This window comes from Camelus bactrianus, chromosome 12, assembly GCF_048773025.1.
Source record: "Camelus bactrianus isolate YW-2024 breed Bactrian camel chromosome 12, ASM4877302v1, whole genome shotgun sequence".
Taxonomy (NCBI): Eukaryota; Metazoa; Chordata; class Mammalia; order Artiodactyla; family Camelidae; genus Camelus; species Camelus bactrianus.
In genome coordinates, this window is record NC_133550.1 from 39,909,821 (window position 1) to 39,933,933 (window position 24,113).

At 43.0% G+C, this 24,113-nt stretch overlaps 1 protein-coding gene across 4 annotated transcripts in view; it reads right to left on the reverse strand.

The window, feature by feature from the left end:
- The window catches only part of PLXNC1 (plexin C1), a 141,796-nt gene that overhangs the window by 103,974 nt on the left and 13,709 nt on the right, over positions 1–24,113 (reverse strand). For 3 of the 4 annotated variants that reach the window (XM_074375265.1, XM_010962730.3, XM_074375267.1), the window contains exons 2-4: positions 14,061–14,198; positions 5,242–5,376; positions 1,743–1,843 (exon numbers count right to left, since the gene is read on the reverse strand). In XM_074375265.1, coding sequence (XP_074231366.1) covers positions 1,743–1,843; positions 5,242–5,376; positions 14,061–14,198 — 374 coding nt within the window. The remainder of the gene's footprint in view (positions 1–1,742; positions 1,844–5,241; positions 5,377–14,060; positions 14,199–24,113) is intronic. The other variant, XM_074375266.1, reaches the window with a different exon arrangement.

A 24,113-nucleotide genomic window follows, 5' to 3' on the forward strand; every position in this document is an offset into this window, starting at 1 on the left:
TAAGGAGTTGTCTCTGCTCTGTCCTCGTCTCATTTTCTCTTCCTGCCCTTGTCACAGTCGCCAGTCGTCACTTGCTAAGTCCAGTGGATCTGGACTCTCTTGCCTGACCTCTCAGCACCATCTGGCACAAGGAACCACTCCCTTCCTCCTTTTTTCCCACCTTCTTTAGTTTTTTCTGTTCCCTTTCTCGCTGTTCTCGCCCCCTTTCTGTTTCTTCTCCATCTCCCTGACCCCTAAACACTGCACCACCTCATTGCTCAGTTCTCTAACTTCTTCCCTCCTCAATCTATGCTCCCTCCTTCATCTGATCTTAAGACTTCAGTGCCATCTAAACACTACTAACCTCTAACTCATGTCACCAGCTTGGACAACTCCTATGAACGCCAGACCTGTGTTTGCCAATACAGGAGTCATAGCTGTGGGGGGCTTAATAATCACCACCACCATCAGTCACTGAATTAACTCCTGCATGGGGTTCTACAAATATAGACAGAGAACCCACCTGAATGGAACAGATCAGAGAGATTATGGCAAAACTGCTTAGTGGGTGTGTGACGAAGCAGTGCTTTCACGACCAGTTAATTTCTTAAACTCTAGTCTTGGGCAAGCGACAAGAAGAAAACATTCCTACCCAATTACAATTATTCATGAGAAGCTTCCTGGCCTGGCTTCTTTTGTCTGCCAGTGATTCTGACGGCAACAGTCCAGTAAGGAAGCTCAGCAAAAGGCAAGGGCAATTATGCATCTTGCCGCATCTCAGCTTCCAATTTCCTTCGTGAACTCTTAATTAATTACATCCCCATATTTCAGTTTGTGTCCTGAGCCTCTTGCTTACACTATATCCCCTCCCTTCGTTGCTCTTGCCTTTCTCCCCCAGAGGCCCCCCAATCCCCTTCCCAGTCTTCTTCCCTTTCCCCAAGCGGCCTGTTGTTTAGCCTTCAGCTTCTCTGCACCTGCTCTACTCTTTCTTATCCTTTTCCACCTTTAAAAACTGAAACCACCAAACTGACAGACACTGTTATGGTTTGTTTTTTTTTTTTTCCTCCTGCCTGAGCTGCAGCTCGGGCTCTCTCTTCCTTGCTTCTGTAGCGACAGCCCGAGTACTGGGTTGCCATGGCAACAGCGAATCCAACCAGGCCGGTCCCAGCGACGCTGGGAGCTGCCATGGCGAGGAAGCAGCTACAAGTCGCCCTGAGCCTAGATGGGTCGTGAACATCATAATTCAAGCCCAGGCCGGGTAGATTCTGCCCGGAGACTGCGATTGCACATCAGGCCTGTGCACAGCTGTACGGCGCATCAGGAGACCACCTCATCAATAATCAGGCTTCCGCGAAGCCAGCCGAATACATGACATCATGAGGATTCATTTGAAAATTTTCAAACACCCCTCTTCTTTTATCTCCTCTGAGGGACAACCTTTTGCCTCTCTCTCCAGTCTTGGAGAACTCCATAGAAAGTAAAAGCAAAATTGACAGCTCCAGCTTATCTCCCTCCTCAGACCCCCCCCGCCTCTCCCCTCATGCTGGGGACCCCTCAGGGGTCCAGATCAAATGATCCAGTAGCACCGACACGGCTGGGAACATCTCTGAGAATTAATTCGGGTTACACAAAGGTATTTTAGTGGGTGCAGAGATCGATTCCCCCAGGTCACAGGAACAGACCCTTAAAGTAGGGCAACAAGTGTGCCACCACATGACACTGTTTCGAAACTGCGAGTTGGTGAGAAAAAACTCAGGAAATACCTTTGCAGTGAATGGCACCAACCGCAGTAAGGGTCTGCCGCTGCTAAACACTCCAAACAGGATTCATGTTTACTGCAGTTGGCAACACGAATTCTCCTCACCTAAAAATAAAGATGACGGCAGTTCAGACGGAATTATAAGCAACACTAGAAAAAACTACAACACCTTACCTGATGAAGGGCCACAAAGAGACATTTATTAACTCAAACCCTGAACATCCGTGTCATGACATTGGGCAGCAGTTCAAAAGTTCTAGGATATGAAACAGTTTATTGGTATCATCTAGGGAGCTTTTAAAAGTGCAGATCACCAGAGTCCTGCCACTAAGACTCCGGCTGTATGGGTCTGCGGCGGGGCCTAGGAATCTGTATTTTTAAAAGCTTTCACTACAGTGATTCTGATACACGCTCAGGTTTCTGATCTGCTAATAGTGATTTCTTAGGATCATGGAATCAGGTCAGCTGGGTTTTGTATAGTGACAATGGCACCTTGGAGATGAACATCTGGGGAGAGCAACAGGCTATGACCTGGGAGTGTCAGCATGAGGTCAGCACTTGACATATCAATGAGGACCACCCTCCCACACCTCAGGGGTAAGGTCAGCTCCCAGCTCATCTGCTCACACTCCTGCCAGTTTCAACTTCTGGAGCTGAAATTAAATGGGGGTTGTTTTCCAATCATCCCCAGCCCCTAGAGCTGTCTCTTTCCATTGTCAGGAAACAGCAGCCCCCTGAGCGGGCGCCTGTACTGGACAGACCCAGGTTCTTGAGGCAGACAGGCAGGCAGAGCCTCCAAGCAAGGCAGGGGGAGGCAGGGAGGACCTGAGCCTCACATGGCACATTTTTTGTAGGCAAAATCCCACAGCAGGTAGTCAGAAAACCTGTGGAACTCATTAAGCCAGGGAGTTGTACCTGCTGCAAAGTATGAGAGCTTCTTAAAATGATTAGAGAAATGGAGAGTTCCAACAAGTGGTCTGTGAGAAAAACAGGCTATTCTGAGAAGTCCCTTTCCCTCTAAATGGACCTCGTGGAGGATAATCTTGCCCATCATTTCACAGTCCTCCATGTGGCTGACAGATGCCACAGGCAGACCACCCGGCTGAGCCAAAATTAACCAGAATGTGGACATTTCCCTGTAGCTCACAGAACATCTTTTTAACTCTGGGGGATTTTCCCAAAGGTCACATAATCTCTCCAACCCTGTTTTCTCACCTGTGAAATGGTGATGTGCTGCTGACTTCACGGGGTTATTACAAACATTGCCTGGCACATAATAAACGCTCAATAAATGCTGGCTATTGCTACCACGTGAGAAAAATGTTCCACGGTCCAACAAGCATGTGAAACCTCACATGGAGGAAGCAAACCAGGTTTCCTTAGCACAAGGCTTCTGAAAGCCTTCAAATATGCTGAGTATTACGATACTCTAGGAGGGGTATAGTATCTAACATCTGCTCCCAGGACCACTTTTGCTCAGAACATTTACTGGAAAATGAGTATCCAGAATATTCCCTGAGAACTACACTACATTGTATTTAAACACCCGAACACATAACCATGTGAAAGAAAGGACACCATAATTACTTCATTGGATGTACTTCTCTAACTTAACACATTATAGGGACTATTCTACAGCAAAGCATGTATCTCCATATGGTTGTTTTCAATGACCAGGTATTCTATGGCTGTACCAGGGCATTTTAGTTTGGCTGGTACTATCTCCCCACAAGGCTAGGAGAGAACCTTCCTTAGATTTTTACCTCTCTGGTTTATACTGGCTTAACCAGAGAACCAGAGTCTTACAACAGAATCTCTAGCAGCAAATCTAAGTGAACAAGGTAAGAATAACCAGCTTTGATGCCCAGCTGAAAACTCCCCTGGACGTCAGGTTTTGAATGACCAGACTAGAACTTTTTTTCTTAAGAAAGTGAGGACTTATCAGCGATCGGTGGCTCTCACCATGGTTCTCAGCCTCCAGTCTTGGGTTCTGGGAATGGTAGTAATGAGGATTTATGAGCTATTTGCAATGTTCCAAAAAGCTGTTTGGAAAAACATGCACAGACTAAGCAAGGCTGAAAGTGTCTTTGCTTTGAGCTGGAATTTTATCAGCTCTGTGTGGTAGCACAGTCAGTTCTCGGCAAGGCCGTTTTGAGATGCCCTTGATAAATAAAGCCTGAGAATGGGAATTGTTACTTAATAAATACAGTTTGTTGAGTAGACAAAATTTTTTCAAATATGGGAACCCTGGGGAAGCAATATAATAGACCGTGTTTAAATGTTGAAGCAAGCTGGGCAAAAAGGTTCTGTGTGGTGAACAACTGGTTTACAAAGCTATACAGGATCCACTAGGCACCTCAATGCGGTCATTTTGAATAAGTGACTGTTCAACATGTTAAGGGCAACATGGCCTTTTGAGGAATACCAGAAGCTAAAAAGCGCTGGTACACCTTCTCTGCAGCTCTAATACTGCTATTCTTCTTAGAATGATTGAGAGGAAAAGAACGGAAAATGGGGTTGGGCCAAGGGCCCCTGCTACATCCATTATAGAATTATGTTAGTCTCAGTGATCTTCCTTGCACTTTGTATGTTCAATGGTTCTGGGTCAAAACCATCGTGCCAGAATGGCCCATCTGGTTTTTAGAGATTTGGGATGTGACCCCATTTATCATGGGCTTTAAGATCAGGGTATAATTTAAGTCCTAGCCCTGACAAGGCCCACCCTATATATATATCCTAGAACAAGATATTGCCCCTGTCTAAGTCCTAGATTCTCTATATGTAAAAAAAGGGTAATTTTCATCTCCATCATAACATATTTCATTAACATTGTTTACATTTTGGGGCATGTGTATGTGCGTCTGTGTGTGTACAACTCTATGCATCTAGAGAGACCATACTTAGAGTAGTAACTAGCACACAGTCTGTAGGGACTCAATAAAAATTAGTTTCCCTCCCCTATGCCACAGTGAAAGCACTTTGGAAAAATGAAGAAAACGTAAAAAGTTATCCTTTTTATTTCAGTAAGCAGAAACAAGGAGAAAAGCTGAAACAGCCAGATAAATTAAGAGAGGGAGGGTGAGTGCCATATATTTCCTGGTTCATGAATGTGTATGAGACTGTGGCCTGATATTAACCCCAAATTCCAAAGCCAATCCCATTGGGTATATTCATAAATGCATCTAACCGTTCAATGCCCACACAATAAATGTGTAAATTCAGTTATCTTGCTGATTATGCACCCATTTGCAAGCACACCCTTCTCTGAATAACTTGGAGTTGGAAATATAGCCAATAATAAAATTGTCTAAATAGAAAATACTTCTTACTTACTGACAGTAAGGTTTTTAATTTGATGCCTATGAACCACTGCGGGTCTTCTTGAAGCCTGAAGCAGCATTTAAACTCAGTAGTTCAAAGTAAAAGCTTCACTACTAGATAATGACATCAATTAAACAATTTTTATTCAGAAGTCAGAAACAGTAACTAGTATTTCTACCTACCTCTTTCCCGGCTGTTAGATAGATGTAGATATTCTTCTCAGGATGAGGAACGAGTTTGTAGAAAACAGGTGTTTCTTCTTTAATTTCATAGATGACCTCTGGACAATTTGAAGTCAAATTCTCACCAAGAATAACCTATTTTTTTTTTTTCAAAAGAGAAGCACAATTTCTATTAAATACTTTGAATAGCAGGGTGGCAAAACTTACTGCTTAATCCTAAAACTACATCCTTTCTTCCTCACTACATATACTGGCTAAGGTACCATGTTCCTTAATCATCCACTCATGCCTCAGCCTTCAACAAGGCTGGTAATAACAAGCTTGGTATTTCTGCTTTCGTCGGGGGCAAAGTCGTGCACGTGCACGTGCGCACACACACACACACACACACACACACACAAAGCCACTCTTCGGTGCTGGGGCAGTATCTCATATGTGGAAGCCCATTGTCCACAATTCCTGACCATGTCTGTCCTTATGAGAAAGAAGCTGCAAGTGACAGCTTCATTAGTGCTATGCCGAGTTACCTTAAAACAAAAGGAAACCTACTACACAGCACAGGGAACTATATTCAATTTCTTGTAATAACATATAATGGAAAAGAATCTGAAAATAAAATATATGTGTATGTATATGTAAAAAAAAACAAAACAAAAACTAAAGCAAGTCAGCACAATAGATATTTGCATGGGTTACTCTGATTCTTCCATATAATTCTACGTGGTTTTGCATTTTAAAGTAACCAGGATAACTTAACAGGCCTCAATGAGTAGGTATGTGTTTATATATAAAATATAAGTAAGTGTGGCTTTGAAATTAGACATACTTGAGTTTCACTCATCTTTAGTCAAAAAACATCTACTGAGCATCCACTATGTGTATCTGCCACATTCTAGATATTGTTTGGACATGATATTGGATAATTCTAAAGAATTACTGACAATTATATTAGCAGGGATACCTGTGCTATGGTTATTTAAGAAAATGACCATCATTTTTGAGAGATGCCTAATGAAATATGTAGGGGTGAAATGACATGGTATCTTGGATTTGCTTTAAAATTAAAAAGTAAATAAAAACATAGTTTACAAAACACCACCACTCATCCATTTGAAGTGAGTTAGGAGCTGCACTGCACTTGTTATTAGAGCTTATTTTATTTACTTTGGGAGCAGGGTGGATGCAAACAGGGAAGATCTTGTTTGGGGCAATATAGATTTATTTACTTGATACCTTGGAGATGAGGCATCAGTATTCTCCCTAGAACTCTGAATTATGGCAGGAAAGCCTTTCTTGCTTGCTTTTTATCCCCTTTACATTACCAAAGTGTACCATGTGCCAGGATTTGCCTACCAGTTTTCTCAACAAGCTACTTGGAGTGGCCAACACAGAAGCTTGTCCTGATAGGTACAGATTCTAGGTTTAAACAGGTATGCTTCATTGATTGTGGGAGTGAGACTTCTCTGGAAGGTAATTTGACAGTATCCATCAAAATTATAAAGCACATACCCTTCGGGCCCACAGCCCCTCGTATGTATGTAAAGTGATAAATGTAATGGATAGTCACTGCAGCATCAACAAAAGACTGAAACAACTTAAATGTTCAACAATAGGGAACTGGTTAAGTAAACTACAGTGCAAACAATGGAATACTATTTGGCAATAAAAAGAACTAGGAAGCTCTTTATGTATTATATGTTATGTTTAACATGTTATATTAAATATGTATGCATGTGTACATACACATATATAACATATGTAACAAAAGGAGGGAAATATTCTCTCTCCCCTTTTGCTTGCAGTCATACATAAAATATTTCTAGATAGATACCCAAGGAACTGATATCATTGGGTTGCCCCAGAAGTCAGGAATGTGTGACTTTCACTGTGTTTTTTCTTGGTTCTTTTGAGTTTTGAACAATGTCAAGATATATCTTAAAAAATAAATAGATACAATTTAAAATTTTTAACTGTTTGAGGATGAGTAGGTCAAATATTTTTTCTTTTTGCTAGCTTATGGAGAGAATGATCTCCATAGCTCTAAGGAAGCTTCCATTTTCATCCCATTTTTAATTTTAAAGAAACATGCTACACGGAGGGACTGGGGTCTCTGCTTCACCGTGGTCCTCATCTCTCTCAGGTGACAACAGAACAGGAGAGAGAAAACTCTTTCTTCTCAAGATTTCTATTAATGTCACCTCTCACCCCATCCATGCCCAACCCCACAGCCCCACCCAGCACAGGGGGCACCGACAGAACACAAATCTTCTAATTGCAAAAAGTCAGGTCAACATCAACACAGAAAAGAAAGCCAGCAAGATGGAGCTGAGCAGCCTCGGAAAAAGACGCGATTAGTGAAGTGATGCAGGAAGTAACAATGAGTCAGAGAAACCTGAAATGGGTTGCATTTTGCATAAGATAAAACACATCCAACTCATACACACTCCTTGGGCATGAGGTGGATTTTTATCTATTGCTTCCAGGATACGACCTTAATATAGATTTAATCTGAAGTCAACCTGAACCTCTGCCATGTATATTCTTACATACCCCTTCATCCTTAGAGTCTCAAAGGTCACCTATCGACCGTACCCCACTGTCACTCTCTACCCATTACTCTATTTTCTTCATAGCACTTATTACCATGGGAAATGACTTCATCATTGACTAATCCATTTACCTGTTTTCTGTCTTCTTCCCACCATAGAAGCAGGGATATTGTCTATTTTGTTCACCTTAGTATCCTCAGCACCCAGAGCAGTGCCGGGCACATAAAAGACGCCCAATAAATATTTATTAAATGAAAAAAAATTACTCTATTAGCATTCAAGATTTTGTAGGGCTCTTTAGATTTTTTTCCAGCTGAAGCCTGTGTAGAAAACAAATTTCCCCAATGGAGAATTTCAGTTCATGTCAACATATTGTTTCTGTTGACATCTTCCTGAAGCCTCATGGCAGACTATTAACTAGCCTTGGGATTTTCACTGCATACCAAAAACAAAAAAAACCTTTCCAACTAAGGTGCTGAAATGTACATGAGATTTCCACACCACACAGTTCACTGCATTACAAGTAAAACACCATCCACAGGAAAGATAGCATGGTAAGGAAAATGAGGGGGAGAAAAATTAAAGAAAACACTGTTTCTTTTTTCTTTACTATTACTATGACATGGAAAAGCCATGGGTTTCAAAATGCTAAAATATTTTAAACCAAATCTCTTTTCTTATGCCTCACTCTGTGAGACTAACCATTTAAAGGTAAACAAGCCAATCCTCTCACCTATTTTTTTTTCTATAAACAGTTTCTAAGAAATGCTGCAAAGGAGACTGAGGCTTAAAATACATACATACATACATGTACACACACACACACAAACACACATGAGAAAGCAAGGTCATTTTCCAACAGCGTTTACTGTGCTTCACTAGGTAGGAGTAATAATACAGATGAAATATAAAGATTAAGGCAATCCTCTCTTGCTTCCAGTCTACTTAAATATACAGTCTGAACCACAAGTTCTAGATTTGTAGATTACACGAGAGTATTTGTCCTGAACTGGGGAATCCCTACCTGTGTACTCACACACTGGAATGAATGAGATGTGGGTGAACTTGAACATGACATTCTAAACAGCCAACCAAGGAGCCCACTTCCAAGTTGACAGCTCCCACTGTTTTTACTGTTTGATCTGTCACCTCAGCTCAGCCATCTCCCCACCCCCACTTCCGGCCCCAGGTCCTGTTCTGGGTTCCTCATGGCCTCCTTTTCCTTATTTGAACATTCTGTGGGAGTATAAATAGAGCTTGGCCTTCTAAAAGATTTGTTTTCTCTTATTTTCACCCAAAACTTTAAAAACCAGAGTCAAGACAGACTCTTCAGGTGTTACACAGTTGGTCTTCTGCTTGGAAGCAGGAAGAATTTTCTGGGAAACGAGCTGAATTTTGTTCCATGGTTTGGATAAATGAAATCTACTAGTAATAGAGTTTTGACAGCTGCAGAAGCAGCCAGCCCTAGCTCTAAGCACAGTGGTGATTCTCTGTGGGACACGGGGAAAGGACATGACATGGGTCCTGCATCCCAACCCCTACTTTAGTCCTAGGGATGCGGGGGAGACCCCACCCGAGCCGCTTCCTGCGGGAGCCATTATAAACACCGGCTTGAACACAGATTCACAACCTTTGCTCTAAAGGAAAAACAGGGGTTCCAAAGGGGGTTCAGAGGCTCCCAGAAACTACTTGCAGCCCTAACAGAGAGGGCTCTGCCACCGTCTAATACAGAAGTCTGCACTCAGCTGGCTGTCAGCAGGCTGTCCCCGAATAGGAACAAACTAAAACCACAGAAGCCAGAGTCCCTTCTGATGAAACCTCACCCGGATACTCCAATGTTAGAAAATAAATATTAAAAAACAGTTGTACAAACTCTACCAAGCTCTATAGAATACATCTGAATTATCAGTGCAGTTTGTATGGGAGACTGGTTGCTTCAGTTCAAATCACCTCGAGCAAGTTACCTAACCTCTCAGAGCCTTAGGTTTTTTCATTGATAAAGTAGGGATGGTAATAGTATTAACCTGGTTAACCCACACAGACACTAGTTCTAATGCCTGGCACATGGTAAGAGCTCAGAAATATTAGCTGTTATTATTCCTCACCCACCCACTGCCTTCTTACCTTTTATGCTTACAGGAAAGGTTAATGGGCATGCATAAAGTTACAAATTTCAAATTTTATGCATATTGTGTTATTACTTTAACTACCTGGAAAAGCTCGAAATATTCAACTCTGCCTTTGAAATAAGGACAATTTTCTATATGCGACCAAGTCAGCTCAAAAGAATCCATATTACAGGATAGTCTGTACCACAAACTGGAGAAAGATCTGGCACATGTTTCTAAGAATGCAGACACAGTGCAGCGTCCTGACCATGCAACACTGAGAGATGGATTCCCAAAAGCTGAGTTCAGCGTGGCTATACTTTTTCAGCTGATCTCCGTAGAGACGCTGACAACTGAAAAAGTACAGCATGCAATCATTTTCAGAAAGGAAGTAAAATGAGGAAATAACCGGGAAGAGAGTGACTGGACACAATCCATCTCACAACCATCAGGATTGAACGTCAATAGTAAAGAGGAAGATTAGATACTCCCAAAGGACATTTTTAGTTCTAAATTCCTTCAGTTTTTCTAAAATCTTACAAAGAGTCTTAAGAAAAAAGGCAGGAGAAGGAGAGCCGTAAAGGCATGTTGTGAAGTCTTAAGTTTTTCCACTTATCATCAATAAAATCTTACCTTCTGAGGTAGTGCCACATTACTCAGAAGAGTGCATGTCTTTATAGACACTGTGAAAGTGGTTCAATATCTCAGCTTAAGCTCCAAATGTTTCCACATAACAGAACATGATATAGCTATTTAAAAACACTGTTTACAAATGGTTTGCCAAAACAGTTTAATATAAGCATTTTCCCTCATTAACTGAAGAAGAAAGGATGCAAAATTGGGTACAATCTGACCTCAATTACATAAGAAAAAGACTCTAAAATGCTGACAGCACTTGCCTCTACCTAAGAAAACTAGGGGTATTTTTTTCTTTGCTTTCCCCTCATACCCCGCTGCTTTGCAACTTTCTCCATGAGCATGTGTTACTTTTACAATGAGAAAAAATTATTTCCATAACATGATATTTAAAATTGCATCGAATTATAATCCATGAGGTTTTCAGAAATTTAAGAAATCGGGTGTGTGTGTGTGTGTGTGGTGGTCGTGAAAAAAAAAAAAAAAACAGCAATTGGCCCCCCACTGCTGTTTCCTGCCTCTCATCCAACCAGGCATATACTACAGTGCCTGGCGTCTGTCAAAATGCCATCAATGCTTGATCACTGGGGAAACTGATGAGTCAGGCTGTGCGTGATCCAAGCCCTTTCTTCTCCTCCCGCAGGCTGCCTTGGGTTGGGTTTTGTTTTTCTCTGCTCATTAGTACCTCCACTCTGTGGCTTAAGAAGCCAAGCTTGTGTCTATCAATGTTCATCCTTTCCAACAGTTCCGGTGACAAGTCTGGCCAGGGACAAGCTTGAAGTTTTTGAATAAAGGGATCTGGAGATTATCTGTGCCTTCCAAATCACCTACACAATCCCGGGTCCTCGGGACTCTTGCTGATTTCAGGGGCTGCAGCCAAGAATCCGTACACAGGGTATACGGGGGAGTCTTGGGAATCACCGGGCTGTCCTAGGGAGCCTGGTGGGGCCACCTCAGCTCACATTCTTCCCTCACAGCCTCCTCCCGAGGGAAGAATCCTTCCTGAAGGAAGCTGGAGGTGGAGTTTAATTCTCAGGAAGTTACCATACCACAGAGGTATTCCCTCAGTTAGATGGTCTGCCTTCTTCTCGAGCTGGGATTCTTCCCTAAGCTTCTAAGAACCCTAGCCACTCCCAGGAGCACTGGTCCCCCTCCCCCATGGATCCCTATCAGCATGCTTCCTGCTCCCCCCAGACAACCCTCAGGGAGCGGTTGCCATGCCTGGGGCAGAGGTTACAAAGGTTTAGTGGTGTCTCTGAGGTGGCATCTTAGTGCAGCCTCAGGTCATCCCAGGTTCAAATCCCCACTCTGCCATGTGTACACTGGACAAATCATCCAACTTCTCTGGGCCACAGGCCCCTTATCTATAAACTGAGAATAGTGCACCTACCTCACTGAGGTGAGGAGAGGACTGAATTAGTTAAACATGTAGAGTGACTGGCACATGGGAAGCACTGTATAAATGTTAGCAGTCACCAACCAACCAACCAACCAACTTGCCTTTGTCACTGGAAGCCTAAAAACAAGGCCACAGATATGGCTCTTAAGGGGGTAGCCCATACAGACGCCGAGGAAAGTGAGGCTTGGGTCAGACACCTCTTCCTCAGCGGCTTGATGCTGCAGCTCAGTTCCACTCTCGGGTGCCACAACATCGCAAAACACCGGCCAGCGGCACGTGAACCGCCGGGGTGAACAAACAGGACAGGCAAGACCAGCCCGTCCTACGGGAAACTATTTATAGCCAAGTGTTCCTTCACCTCCAATTTACCATCTAACAGTTTGGTTGGCTCAGCTTGGGGGAAACAATGTTCTTGTCAAAAACTCTCGTCAAAAATATCCCAAATCCAAAGACATGATTGGTGAGGAGACCCAGTAAGGATTGATAGAAACTTCTGCCGGGTTAATGGGTCCAATCAGCCTGACTAGGTTGGTGTAACTAAGGATGTTGCCTCATGGCCCTGAGCAACTTGTATACAGTGACTGACTGACGAGTATTTACCTTTCCCCAGGAAATAAAGCTAACACAACAGGAAAGATGATCAATGTATATTTTAAAAGAATGTGTACACAAACAACCCCCCTCCCATATGTTACTGGGTTTCCTCCAAAGAGAACAGATTATATCAAGTGTCTACCAGGCACTCAGTGTTTTATCAGGCTGTGGGAATTTCTGGCCCCCTTCTCCAGAAGCTTAAAATCAAGTTGGGAAGGCAGGACAAACACAAGTGAAAAGGTTAGGCATCAAAGCAAGACATTTATAATGAGCTGAAAGAGTGATACAGATAATGGGTATTTCGGGAGATGAGGGAGAAACGTGATCTCGCCAAGCTTAGAGGAGTCCTCAGAGAGGAGGTGGAGTTTGAGCTGAGCCAAAGCATAGATATACAAGAGTCAGTACAGCAGAGGGAAAAAGAGAGCAATCCAGGAAGGGGTTACAGTGTGGAAACAGGCATGGGAGCAGCACTGCACAGTGCACATTTGGAGAACAGCAAGCAAGGAGGTTTGGCTAGAGTGAGGGATACGTGCACAGAAGACAGAATTAGAGACCATCAGAAGGGAAGGGTCTCCTCGGCTGTCTAGTACAGTCTCGTCTTACAGATGAGGAAATGGAGGCTCAGAGAGGTTTGGGGATTCACCTCAAGTCACACAGCTAGTTATCCGTGAGAGATCAGCTGAGAAGACAAATCTGTTAGTATTAGTTTTGAATCGGAGCTGACAGTAAACTGGCTACAGAGAGGAAAAGGAATATCGGCCTAGGGTGACAGAACAGGGCAGTTCCCAACCAAGAATGCTGCTGGAGGCCGCAGGAGGTGCACGATAAAGGCTTACTGAAGAAACTGGTAAGTTTACTGCTACATCATTTCAGACAAGTCACGTGGTATCTCTGAGTTTTTCTCCTCCTCACTGCCCCTCCCCCAAGTGAATAAAAATCTCAACTTGACCTATGGTGGAACCACCCAGTGGAAAAAAATAGTCCTCAGAGATAAAAGTCGAGGGGGAGTCTCAGAGGGTTTTAGATTCCTAACCTCCCAGTGGTGTGTGTGGGTATAAAGGGCAGAAAACAAAGCCCCTCTGTGGGTGGCAAGTGGGCTGGGGAAAAGGAACACCTGTTTTTTCCTTCTTTTCAGCCCTATAATCTCTCATTTCTTTGAAGTTGTGAGAAATCAGGTGCTTTGTGTATTTCCATTATAAAGGAGCTAGAACTGAAAGGTTAAAAGCCTCAGGAAGGTGAGCAGAGACAGGGGTTGGGGCCAGACCTCCATGTGCCTCACCCCGGCAGCTTCTGAGTAAGGAAGGGAACTATCTTGGCAGGTTCCCAGGAAGCAAGGGGGTTGGTACTTCCAGACATGGTTAGGGAGGTTATTACATCTAGATTTCCAGAAATTTCTTTCAGGCCATTTCTGGGGGTCTCTGAGCAGTTCACAAAGCAGTCCGGTATATAACCCACAAGCAATAAAAAATGAAATACAAAAATTAAAAAAAGCACAAAATGGATCGACATTGAAGAAGGCACAGAGAAACCAACCTTAAGTAACTGGCCATCTCCAGTCCCCAAGAATACAACAGTCCTGTTCAGTACCACGGTGCCATAAACCGATGTCAGGTCGGAATGGATCAAGGTAGATGAAGCGATTGGTTGGACTCTTTCAGGTTGCTCCCCTTCCTTCGGAACACGCACACAAACGCACAAATAAAAAAAAAAAAAGATCATTTTTAACAGCAATAATTCTCAGGATGATGAAATGTTACTCTTGCCCACCTGGGAAGTAACCTACATGAGCCCCAAATACGTTTTCTCAGATAAGCCCCAGGAGCAACCTTTTATCCCCTTTATCTGCAGAATCACCACACTTGCCCAACCCATAGAAAGCCATTTGTTTACTATGTATTAGCATGTATTGATTGCCAGCAGCGAGCTAGCCATGCATTTAACACTCCCCCAGCTGATATATGAAACCGCGTTCCACTTTATTGCCAAGAAAGCGCCCACTACAGAATTGGGATGGAGACAATCTCATACTTGGCTGTTTGCAGGATCATGCCACAATTTATTTTAGCTAGGGGACTGACTTCTGTGAGGTTAAACAAGCCATCTCCCAAGATGTGAAACGGATCATCCTATTGGGTGCGATGGCAGAGAGGAGGGATTCTGGACTTACAAGAAGAGTGCACTGTGTTAACTCAAAGACAGGGTAATTAATTCAGAGGGTAAAGAGGGAAAGATAGAGTCATGGATCGTGGTTAAGACATAGCCACAAAGCTAAAGAGGAACCAAGCACAACGGCTCGACCTGGTGCCCATATTCTTGAAGAGGAAACGAAAGGCGTAACTCCCAACCTGAAGGCATTTGTATGGTCTCAGGCTCTGAGCTCATATAATCACATGCTCACTCCTGATCATTAAATAAAGCCCCTCTTTAAACCCAGAGCAGAGAGTGTTGTTGACCAAAATGTCTTTTTCTTTCTTGTTTAAAGGCATGAAGTACTTCATGCTGTTTCCTGCCTTCAACGACAGGAAACCGAGTTTGTTACACAAATCTCTGGAAGATACAGAGCTAGAAAGAGTCGTTGCCTTCTGTAGCTACTGAACACAGTGTGATAGCAGACTTTATCTGCCAGAGCTCAGTTCCCAACTGTACTAAGGTTTTCAAAGGCACATTTACGTTTCAGCCAATGGGGGAGCTGGCAAACTTCTGTGAGCATCACCACAACTCCTAGTGTCACTCTGTCTGGGGAGGGGGAGGTGGGCAGGGGAGGCTAAGACTTATTAACTTCATTGTATTATTGCCGACAGTGTTTATGGCTTTCAATTTATGTCTTATTAAGTATTCATTATTTTTAAACCCACCAAGTTTCATTAACATCTAAACTAAATGGATTCATGGACTAAATTGATTTCTGAAGCCTTTAAAGTGCCATCTATATCTCTTTGTTGAAGTTGCACTGCAAGGAAAAGATAAGCAGCGAGGATTTCTCCAATGTCGTGATCTCTTTTCAAGGAAGAGATGTCATAACCTAAGAGAAAGTGACTTATTTGCATAATATATTCCATAGTGAACTCAGTTTAAGAAGATTTTTAGAAAGCCCATTAGAGATTTTTTTTTCCTGTTAAAAAATACTTTTCACACAGTCAAGGAAGATGAGGAACAGTCCTATTAAAATGAAGTTAAAAAAAATCTGTGGGTCTAAGAATCAGAACAATAGATCACTGTTTAGATAAGGATACCTCGTGACTATGAACATAGGAAGAAAAATCGTATGACCTTTAGATTTAAAAAAAATTAAAATCACACCACACATCTTGCTTTAAAATAAAACCAGAATTGTTCAAACTTAAGATCAGCTGACCACACATCTTATTTTTATTAAATATTTGAGCATCCCAGAAGTGCTTAACTCAGAGAATTGGACGTCATCTGTCTGGACATCTGGGATGTTCTAAAGTCACTATCTTTGGCTAGAGGACTCCATTCTCCCTCATCCCACGACTCAGAAAGAGTAATGACTGTGGATTGTTGATTATCCATCCACAAGGACCAAATGGGGCAGTGTCCTCCCATATCTGGTATACAGTAGGTGCTTTATAACTGTAGCTATTCAGATTAGCCAAGAACCATGACATCACCGTTAGCCTTTGCTGAGGTGAGATGAGATCATCTGTTTGTGAAAGATGGGCTCCAAAAAAACTAGAAGTGGCTCAAAAGCTGAAAAGGAACAAGGAGAAAATTGCTTCTAAATTACTGTCCCATCCTCTGTAGTTATCCTTCCCTGACTTCTGACTATTTCTCAATAATTGCAGTTTTCCAAATTAAGTCCTGGATCAATAATAGCACAGGTAAGTAGTACAGCCATAAAATCAATGTTCCCAAACTTGAGAGCAGGTGGCGTAGAGCAAAGCACTTGGGACTAGGGGGTCAGAGAGGTTAGGTTTGCATTCCTAGTTGGTTCTCACCCACTGAGTGATCTTGGCAATTTATTGAACCCTGTTGGGGGTTGGCTTTCTTAGCTGTGAATAAGGTCAATGGTGCCTGATTGGCAGTGGTTATGAAGGAGAGATAATAATGATCACAGTAATAGTAACATGTTGATACATGTTAGCTGGTATTATTAGTAACTTGCACTTACTATGTGCTACTTGGGGTATTTTATAATACTCCAACTAATAAGGCCAGCATAGGGTAGTGAGCTGCGCCTCCAGGCTTTGAATCCTGGCTCTGTCACTTTTTAACTAATTTCGTGCACATTATTTTACTTCTCAGTTTCCTCTGCTATACAGTGGAACTGATGATAACAGCATTTATGCCACAGACTCGCCATGAGGACTGAATGGGTTAGGATACAAGCCTCAGTAGAGCTTAGAACAGTGTCTGGCACATAGTAACGTGCAATTCACGTTTACTATCATGACCTTATTTAAAACACAAACAGTTGCTGCCACACTCATGGCAGTTTTTCCCACCTTCTTCTTTGCCACAAAGCCCTAATTTTGTTCAGGTAGCAATGAACGCAAGCCTGGGGAAACCATGCTCAGTCTAACCCACACAGTAATCCCATTCCCCATTGCCTGGTACTTACTTTCCTACCCCTTAGAGCTAGGGGTGGCCATGTGGTCCAGTCTGGGCCAGTAAGATGCAAGAACTCCCCTGGAGGGGCTTCTCAGAGTAAGTTTCCTCCCTGATAAGAGGAGGCTCTTGAGGAATGCCCATGTGCCCTCTTCCCTCACTTCCTTCCTTTGAAATGTGTGATGTGAGGCCATCCCGGCAGGGTGGCAGCAACCATTCTGCTTCTCGGACATTCAAGATAGAAGAGGAAAACCAACAGATCGGTGCAGGGGAAGGAAAAAAGACCCTGGGTTCTTGAGGACACTGCAGAGCACAGACTTCCAACCTTTAAACTTTTTACTAACAATAGATGTCACGGTTTAAGCAGCTGTTGATTAGGTTTTCTGTTACTTACAATCCAAAGCAAGTCCCTGTGTAAGAAATGAGAGTCACAGCTATTGTACGTGGCACTAGACTCGAGCTTTTCCTCAGCTATGAGGGACCAGGAACTATCCAAGTGCTTGTTCCACTGGGGGGCCCTGGCCACAGTCAGGATTGTGTAGCCAATTACAAGAGCGAGTCTGGAAGCAAATAGGAAAGAGCGGGCTTGCACCTCACGTAAACTCCAAGGGCTGCTCTGGCTGAATGGAAATGGATTCTTTTGTGCTGGAAACGCACAGAAATGGACAGGTCTCTGTGAATGGAAAAAGGAACCCTCTGAATGGCTCTCTTTTGCTCATTTCAGCAAATGAAAACAAAAGAAAGACAGGCTCCAGAGAAACCTGCTCACAAAAGTGAAATTACTACCCAGGTTGCCAAGTAGAAAAAGGGGAGAAATAGTGCAGTGGGCCCCCTGTGTCCAGGGATTATTTTTACTTTTTTTTTGGCCTATTTTCTGCCTTGCCCTTCTCTCCCCTCAGGGCATAATCGCTAATGTTGCTCTCAGCCTATTCTGTCTAGTTTATTATGTGTAATTTATTTCTGAATCCCAGCCTCTGCTTGTTCTTCTGTGTGTAACAAGGTTAATGCCTTGTAATGATGCTTTTGCCAGTTCTGCCTTTCATGACAAAATCCAATCTTGATTTAGCTCTAGACCTTGTCTCCCCTTTGGGCTTTCTCGGTTCCCTCAGAGTTGTCACTCTGTTTCTCCTGCCTGCCATGTCTAACCACACGACCCGCCTACACTTGAGCCCGCTCTCAGAGGGAAACTTTTTTTAGTTGGAGGGAGAAGCTACTTTGTCTCAAATGACGTTTGGGCTGAAAAAGAGAGCCTTGGGCTTGACACACCAAAGTGGAATCAAAGCTACTGGGAAGAGGTGAGCACTGATGTGTGTCAGAGTGTGTGTGTGAGTATACAGGGAACCATATCACATGTGGCTGTATCATGAGGGAACAGCTTCTCCTCCTGTAGCTTCTTTATACTATCTTTCATTGACTGCTGATCCCCTCCCGCCCAGTATGAAGTACACAACTCCAGGGGGCGCCAGCCCTGTATTCTAGGGTGTGAATGCCACTCTGAACGTAAGTAACATGTGGCTCTGCCCCTACCATCCAGAAGATGGCCTGACTCAGCAAGGCTCACACAGGGCACTCACAGCCACACTGCAGCTATTACGGGAACAGCTGTAGGAAATGTGCACAAAAATGGGGCCTCGGGTGTTGAGGAGCCAGCAAGAATCAGGTCTTTGACCCCCAAGGTGCTAAAAGGACTCCCTTATTTGGGTTTTGCCTTAAAGGGCCAGGGCGAATCCCACCTGGGTGCCTAGGAACTTCTCACACACTGATAATCTGCATTTTGGGCAGTTGATTCTGCAGTCTGCTCCTCTTTGGCACATACTTCTTTGAAGCAGTTTCTTCATCCTTTCCTATTACCTACCAAGGAGCCCACTTGCCATTAGAAAACCTCAGCAGGAGCCCTACACCCAAGTTCTGGCCCATTCAGTCCCTAACAGGCAGCTTGACTGGCAAGTCCCTGAACCTCAATAACCAAATCTATAAAATGGATCCAGTAATAACACATGCCCTGCCTATTAACATTGTTGTGAGGCCCAAATGAAATCATTTGTGAAAATAATTAGAAAACCATCTTTTACCACGCCAGAGAATAGAAAGAATAACTATTCACCCAAGTTAGATGGTGGTTTTATTAGCCATTAAGGCTCCTGTCACTTTTCTTTATTCTTCTAGACTATACAGCATTGATCAGGTTCTAAGTTTATGGTATCTCTCTGACCATCTGAAGGAAGAATTTACTTTGGGGACTCAAATAATCAAAAGGAAAAGTTCAACGTGAGCAGGTGGAATAAAGGGAAGTTTAGGGACATACCCAGGCAGCCTCTACACCAGGCAAGTGGGGTGGGTTGGGTGGGGGGGAGCGTGCAGTAGAGCCACAGGAAACATGTGAAGTGGAAAGTTTGTATTTCACATCCTCCCACATGCTCCACCTGTTTCCCTCCCTCTCAGGGTCCCAGTATCCTCCAGCCTCCCAGCCCTACCTACCACCAAAGTCCCATTCTCCAAGATTTATCCTTCCTTTTGCCTGCTTTACACCCCTATCCCCCATCTAAATCTCCATCCCTACTTGTGGCTAATTTCAGTCAATTACTTATGAAAAGACTCCTTAACTCAAACAATTCACAAAAATATATGAATGGCTGATAGTGTAAAAAAAAAATGCATTTTCCTAAATTCTTAGAGTTGCGAGAGACTCAATCCACCAATGTTTTTCCACGAGGAAGCTACTGGTGTTCTAGAGGAGATATTTCTTCATTATGGGGGCTGCCCTTCGTGATGTAGGACTTTTAGCATCCTTGATTACTGTCCACGAAATGCCACTGGCTGCCTGCATCATTTAGACTATTGCAAAAACTCCCTCCCCCACATTTCTAAATACCCTCTAAATAAGTGGCATCATCTTCTTTGAGAACCAATGGAATCTATCACAAGGCTTCAGTTTCTGGAAAATGGTTATTTAGACACCTCTTTCCTCCCCCTTCCTCGCTATCTTCTCCATCGTGGTGAATGGCACCACCAACCACCCTCAGTTTCTCTCTTTCCATCACTCTTCACATCCAATGCATGACAAATCTCAGCTAAACTTCCCAACAAACTCAAGTCTACCTTCTCCATCTCCATGGTCTCCACCCAGTTCAAACCCCCATCATCTTGTTCCCGATCTACTGAAAGAGCCTCCTGGTCTCTTTCAACCTACAATCTATTTTCCACCTAGTTGCCAGAGTAAGTCTTTAAAATATACGATAGGCCATGATACTTCTTTGCCTAAAATTCTTCAACGGCTTTCAAAACTTAAAATTAAATCCAAATGCCTCTCCGAGTCCTACCTGATCAGCCTGCTTCTTCAGACTCATTGCTTATTCCATTCTCCTTTAATCTGCTTCAGTTCCCACAGTATCTTTCTCTCAAGACTCTTTAACATGTTGCCATCTTTCTGCCTCAGGGCCTTTGCACATGCTGTTCTTCTATTCTCCCTTCTCTTCACTCTTTGTAGGCTTTTTTTCCCCTTTAATCTTTCGTGTTTCAAGTTCAGTGTTACCTTCTCATGGACACATCACTATAGATCTTCCTATCCCTACCTCAGTTGTTATTCTGAGCCATAACACTCCATTTGTTTCCTTGAAAATAATTACATTGCTTAAATTTTTTTCATTCAATGTCTGTCTCCCCAGAGACCCTAAGCCCTACAATAGTTTATCTTATTCTACACTCTGAATGCAGCATATACCTCAGAATCTGGCATGGAGTAAGTTGTCAATGAACATTTATTGAATGAATGAATAAACACATGGATCAATGTTTGAATGCTTTCAGTCAATATCTCACCAGGCAATCCTGGTACATTGCTAAGTAAGTCTAATCATTTCAGAGTTCTTCCACTGAGCCAAAATTTGCCCCTGGTAAACACTGGGCCTTGGTTCTGCCTTGGGGAACAATACCAACCTACCTACTCCTACTACCATGTAGCTTGGCTTTCTCTAAATTGCATATCCATAGCTCATTGACAGCTTGGAAGAGACAGTTTCTGGGTCTTTTGCCATCTCAGTCTATAGACAGTCTACAGACTCAGTGTACTTAAAATGAGGCTTTCAGAGGAAAACAAAATACTTTAGGTATTTTGGCATTCTCTAACGAAAGCAAAGAATAATGGGACTGTTCTTTTCTCATGATTAGAATGGTATAATTTATGAACAAGGCCTTGCCTTGAACTAACTCTTTAAAGTAAAAACATAGTGGTAGCATGGAAGAGAAAGAACAAGAGATTTAGGGTAAAAAAAATGGGTTCAAGTTTAAGCTCTATTACTTATGAGCTGTGAATCTCTAAGAAGTTATTTAACCTTTAACCTTTTTAAGGCATCTTTACCCACCCACCCACTCCATCCCATCCATTTAGGGAGCACTTAGCTCTTGGCCAAGTCCTTGACCTGTAAAATACCGATGGGACTAAACTCCCTATTGTCAAAATAAGCCAATCAAATGAGTTTTGAAATAAAATGTAACATTTTGTCATTGGTGCCTGAAACACACAGTAACTGAGTGAGTAGCTGGGGTGGGGGCTCCACTGACATCCATGGCTCATGGCTAGAATTCACAGGATCCAGGAAACTGGATGAGAAAAACAAATCCTATTTCAGCGAACTCTAAATGATTTAATTTCACATCTCCTTTAATTATGAATGCAGGCCACAGTCATATTAACTGAACTTACGACTCTGTCACTAAAAGAAATCAGATATTTTTGTATCATTTTATAGTTGTCCGAGGTATCTCAAAATATCGTTTGTGCTTATCTCTGCTTTGAAATTATGGTAGTTACCACTCCTAGATCTTGCTATTTAATGTGTTAAGATGTATTGCTCTATCTGAAATTGGAAAATACATTTTGATATATCTGTATATCAATATAATTGGTTCATTTTGCAACTCTCTTTTTTTTTTTTTAATTGTATGTGTTTAAAACCATTATTCTGAGGAGGGATCTACAGGCTTCACCCAACACCCACAGCACAAGGGCTCAATAGAGTGAGGAACCCCTGGGTTAGGGGCACAGAGATGTTGCCAAGCACAGGAGGCTGATACAGGGTGACAACGCTCTGGGCTACCTCGCCTTCCTGCTGCCTTAGAGAAGCAAGGGCAGCACGAGGAATCCAATTTCTAAAACCAGTCCCTGACGGAGAAGGAGCCTCAGAAGGATGTCAATGTAGAAAAATTAGGAGCAGCTGGTGTGTTAGAGAACACACTTCTCAAGTGGACTCTTCCAAGACCATGTTGCAGGGCAGAAGGGACAGACCAGGATTCCAGCCTCATCGGTGAGGAATCTTCCCTCCAGGCTTCCTATAAACACAGCTCCAGGGACTTGGGAAGCTCTGACTGCACTGTGCGTCCCCTCAGCACATCTCCTCCACTAGACAGAGAGCACATTCTCTCCAGTTCAACGAAGGTTTATTGAGGGCCCACCGTGCATTAAATGGCATTATGGATGCCTGGGAAACAAGGATGAGACACGCCTGGCCACGCCCCTCAAGGCACTTACAGCCCCAACAGCACCATGTTGAGCCCAACACAAGGCCTGACACATGGCAGGCCCTCCACAAAGGCTGACCAGTTCCTGACTTCATTGCCAACTGCTTGCTTAGTTGTTATTTCTGGCTGTTCCAAACGTATCTAAAAAGCAATAAAAATTAAACCAACTGGTCACCAACACCTCTCAATTCTATGTCTTAAAAGCCTATTTCATCTAATCCCTCCTCTCCACCCTTACTGCCGCCCTCCCAGTTCAGGTCTCCAACATCCCTGAGTTGGATGATTGTCACCCATGGGAACCAGTTCTCTCCACATTCGTTGTGGCCACCACTCTAACTCAAAGGGCCATTATTTCTACTTCAGAACCTCCTGCAAGTTTCCTGACTCCTCTGGGGCCAAGTTTCATCCACTCCCCACAGGGTAACCACTATTTAGGAATTCAAATCCAGTCATTTCACTTCCTTTCAAAGGCCCTTCTAAGCTTTGAGGAAAAAAATATAAATCTCCTTCCCACAGCCTGCAAGGCCTACAAGACTGGCTGGGGCTTCTTTCCCCAACCTCCTCTCCTAATATTCTCCCATCTCCCCCACCTTCCCTGGCCCTGACCCTGCCACTTCCCTAAACTCAACTGCACTGGCCTTTGTTCTTCAAAATGACCAAGTCATTTCCCCTTTTGAGGCTCTGCTCCCCAGTCTGCTTGGAGTGCTCACTTCCCAGCTCTCCATGGGGATGTCTGCAACCATCCTTTCTCATCTTCTTGGTGTCAATGCAACCTTAAAGATGCAACCTTCCCCAACACCTCAACTAACTAACTAACACAGCTGTTACATCCTCTTATTTCCTCCATAGCCCGAATCTGAGCCTGTGCCTCAGTTTCTTTATTTGTAAAATGGAATTAATGACATTACCCATCACTTAAGACTATGGTGTGGATTCAATGCATTAATATTGGGAAAGTGTTTCCTTAGAACAATACTCAATGCAAAGCAGCTGCTCTAGAAGTGCCAGCTATCATTTCAATACGGAAATAACTTCCTTTGCTACATATTTTATTGTCAACTCTATTTACTACTGATGGAAATATTTTCACACAGTGCTTGGCACATAAAAGGAACTCAAGAAGTATTTGTGACCAAGGAAGTGAAAGATTTATATGCAGAGAACTATCAAACACTAAGGAAATTAAAGATGACTTAAAGAAATGGAAAATATCCCATGTTCTTGGATTGGAAGAATTAATACAGTTAAAATAGCCATACTACCCAAAGCAATCTACAGATTGAATGTGATCCCTATCAAATTACCCAGGACGTTTTTCACAGAACTAGAATAATCCTAAAATTTATATGGAATCACAAAAGACCCAGAATTGCCAAAGCATTACTGAAGAAAAAGAATGATGCTGGAGAAATAACCCTCCCAGACTTCAGACAATACTACACAGCTACAAGAATCAAAACAGCATAATATTGGTACAAAAACAGACATGGATCAATGGAA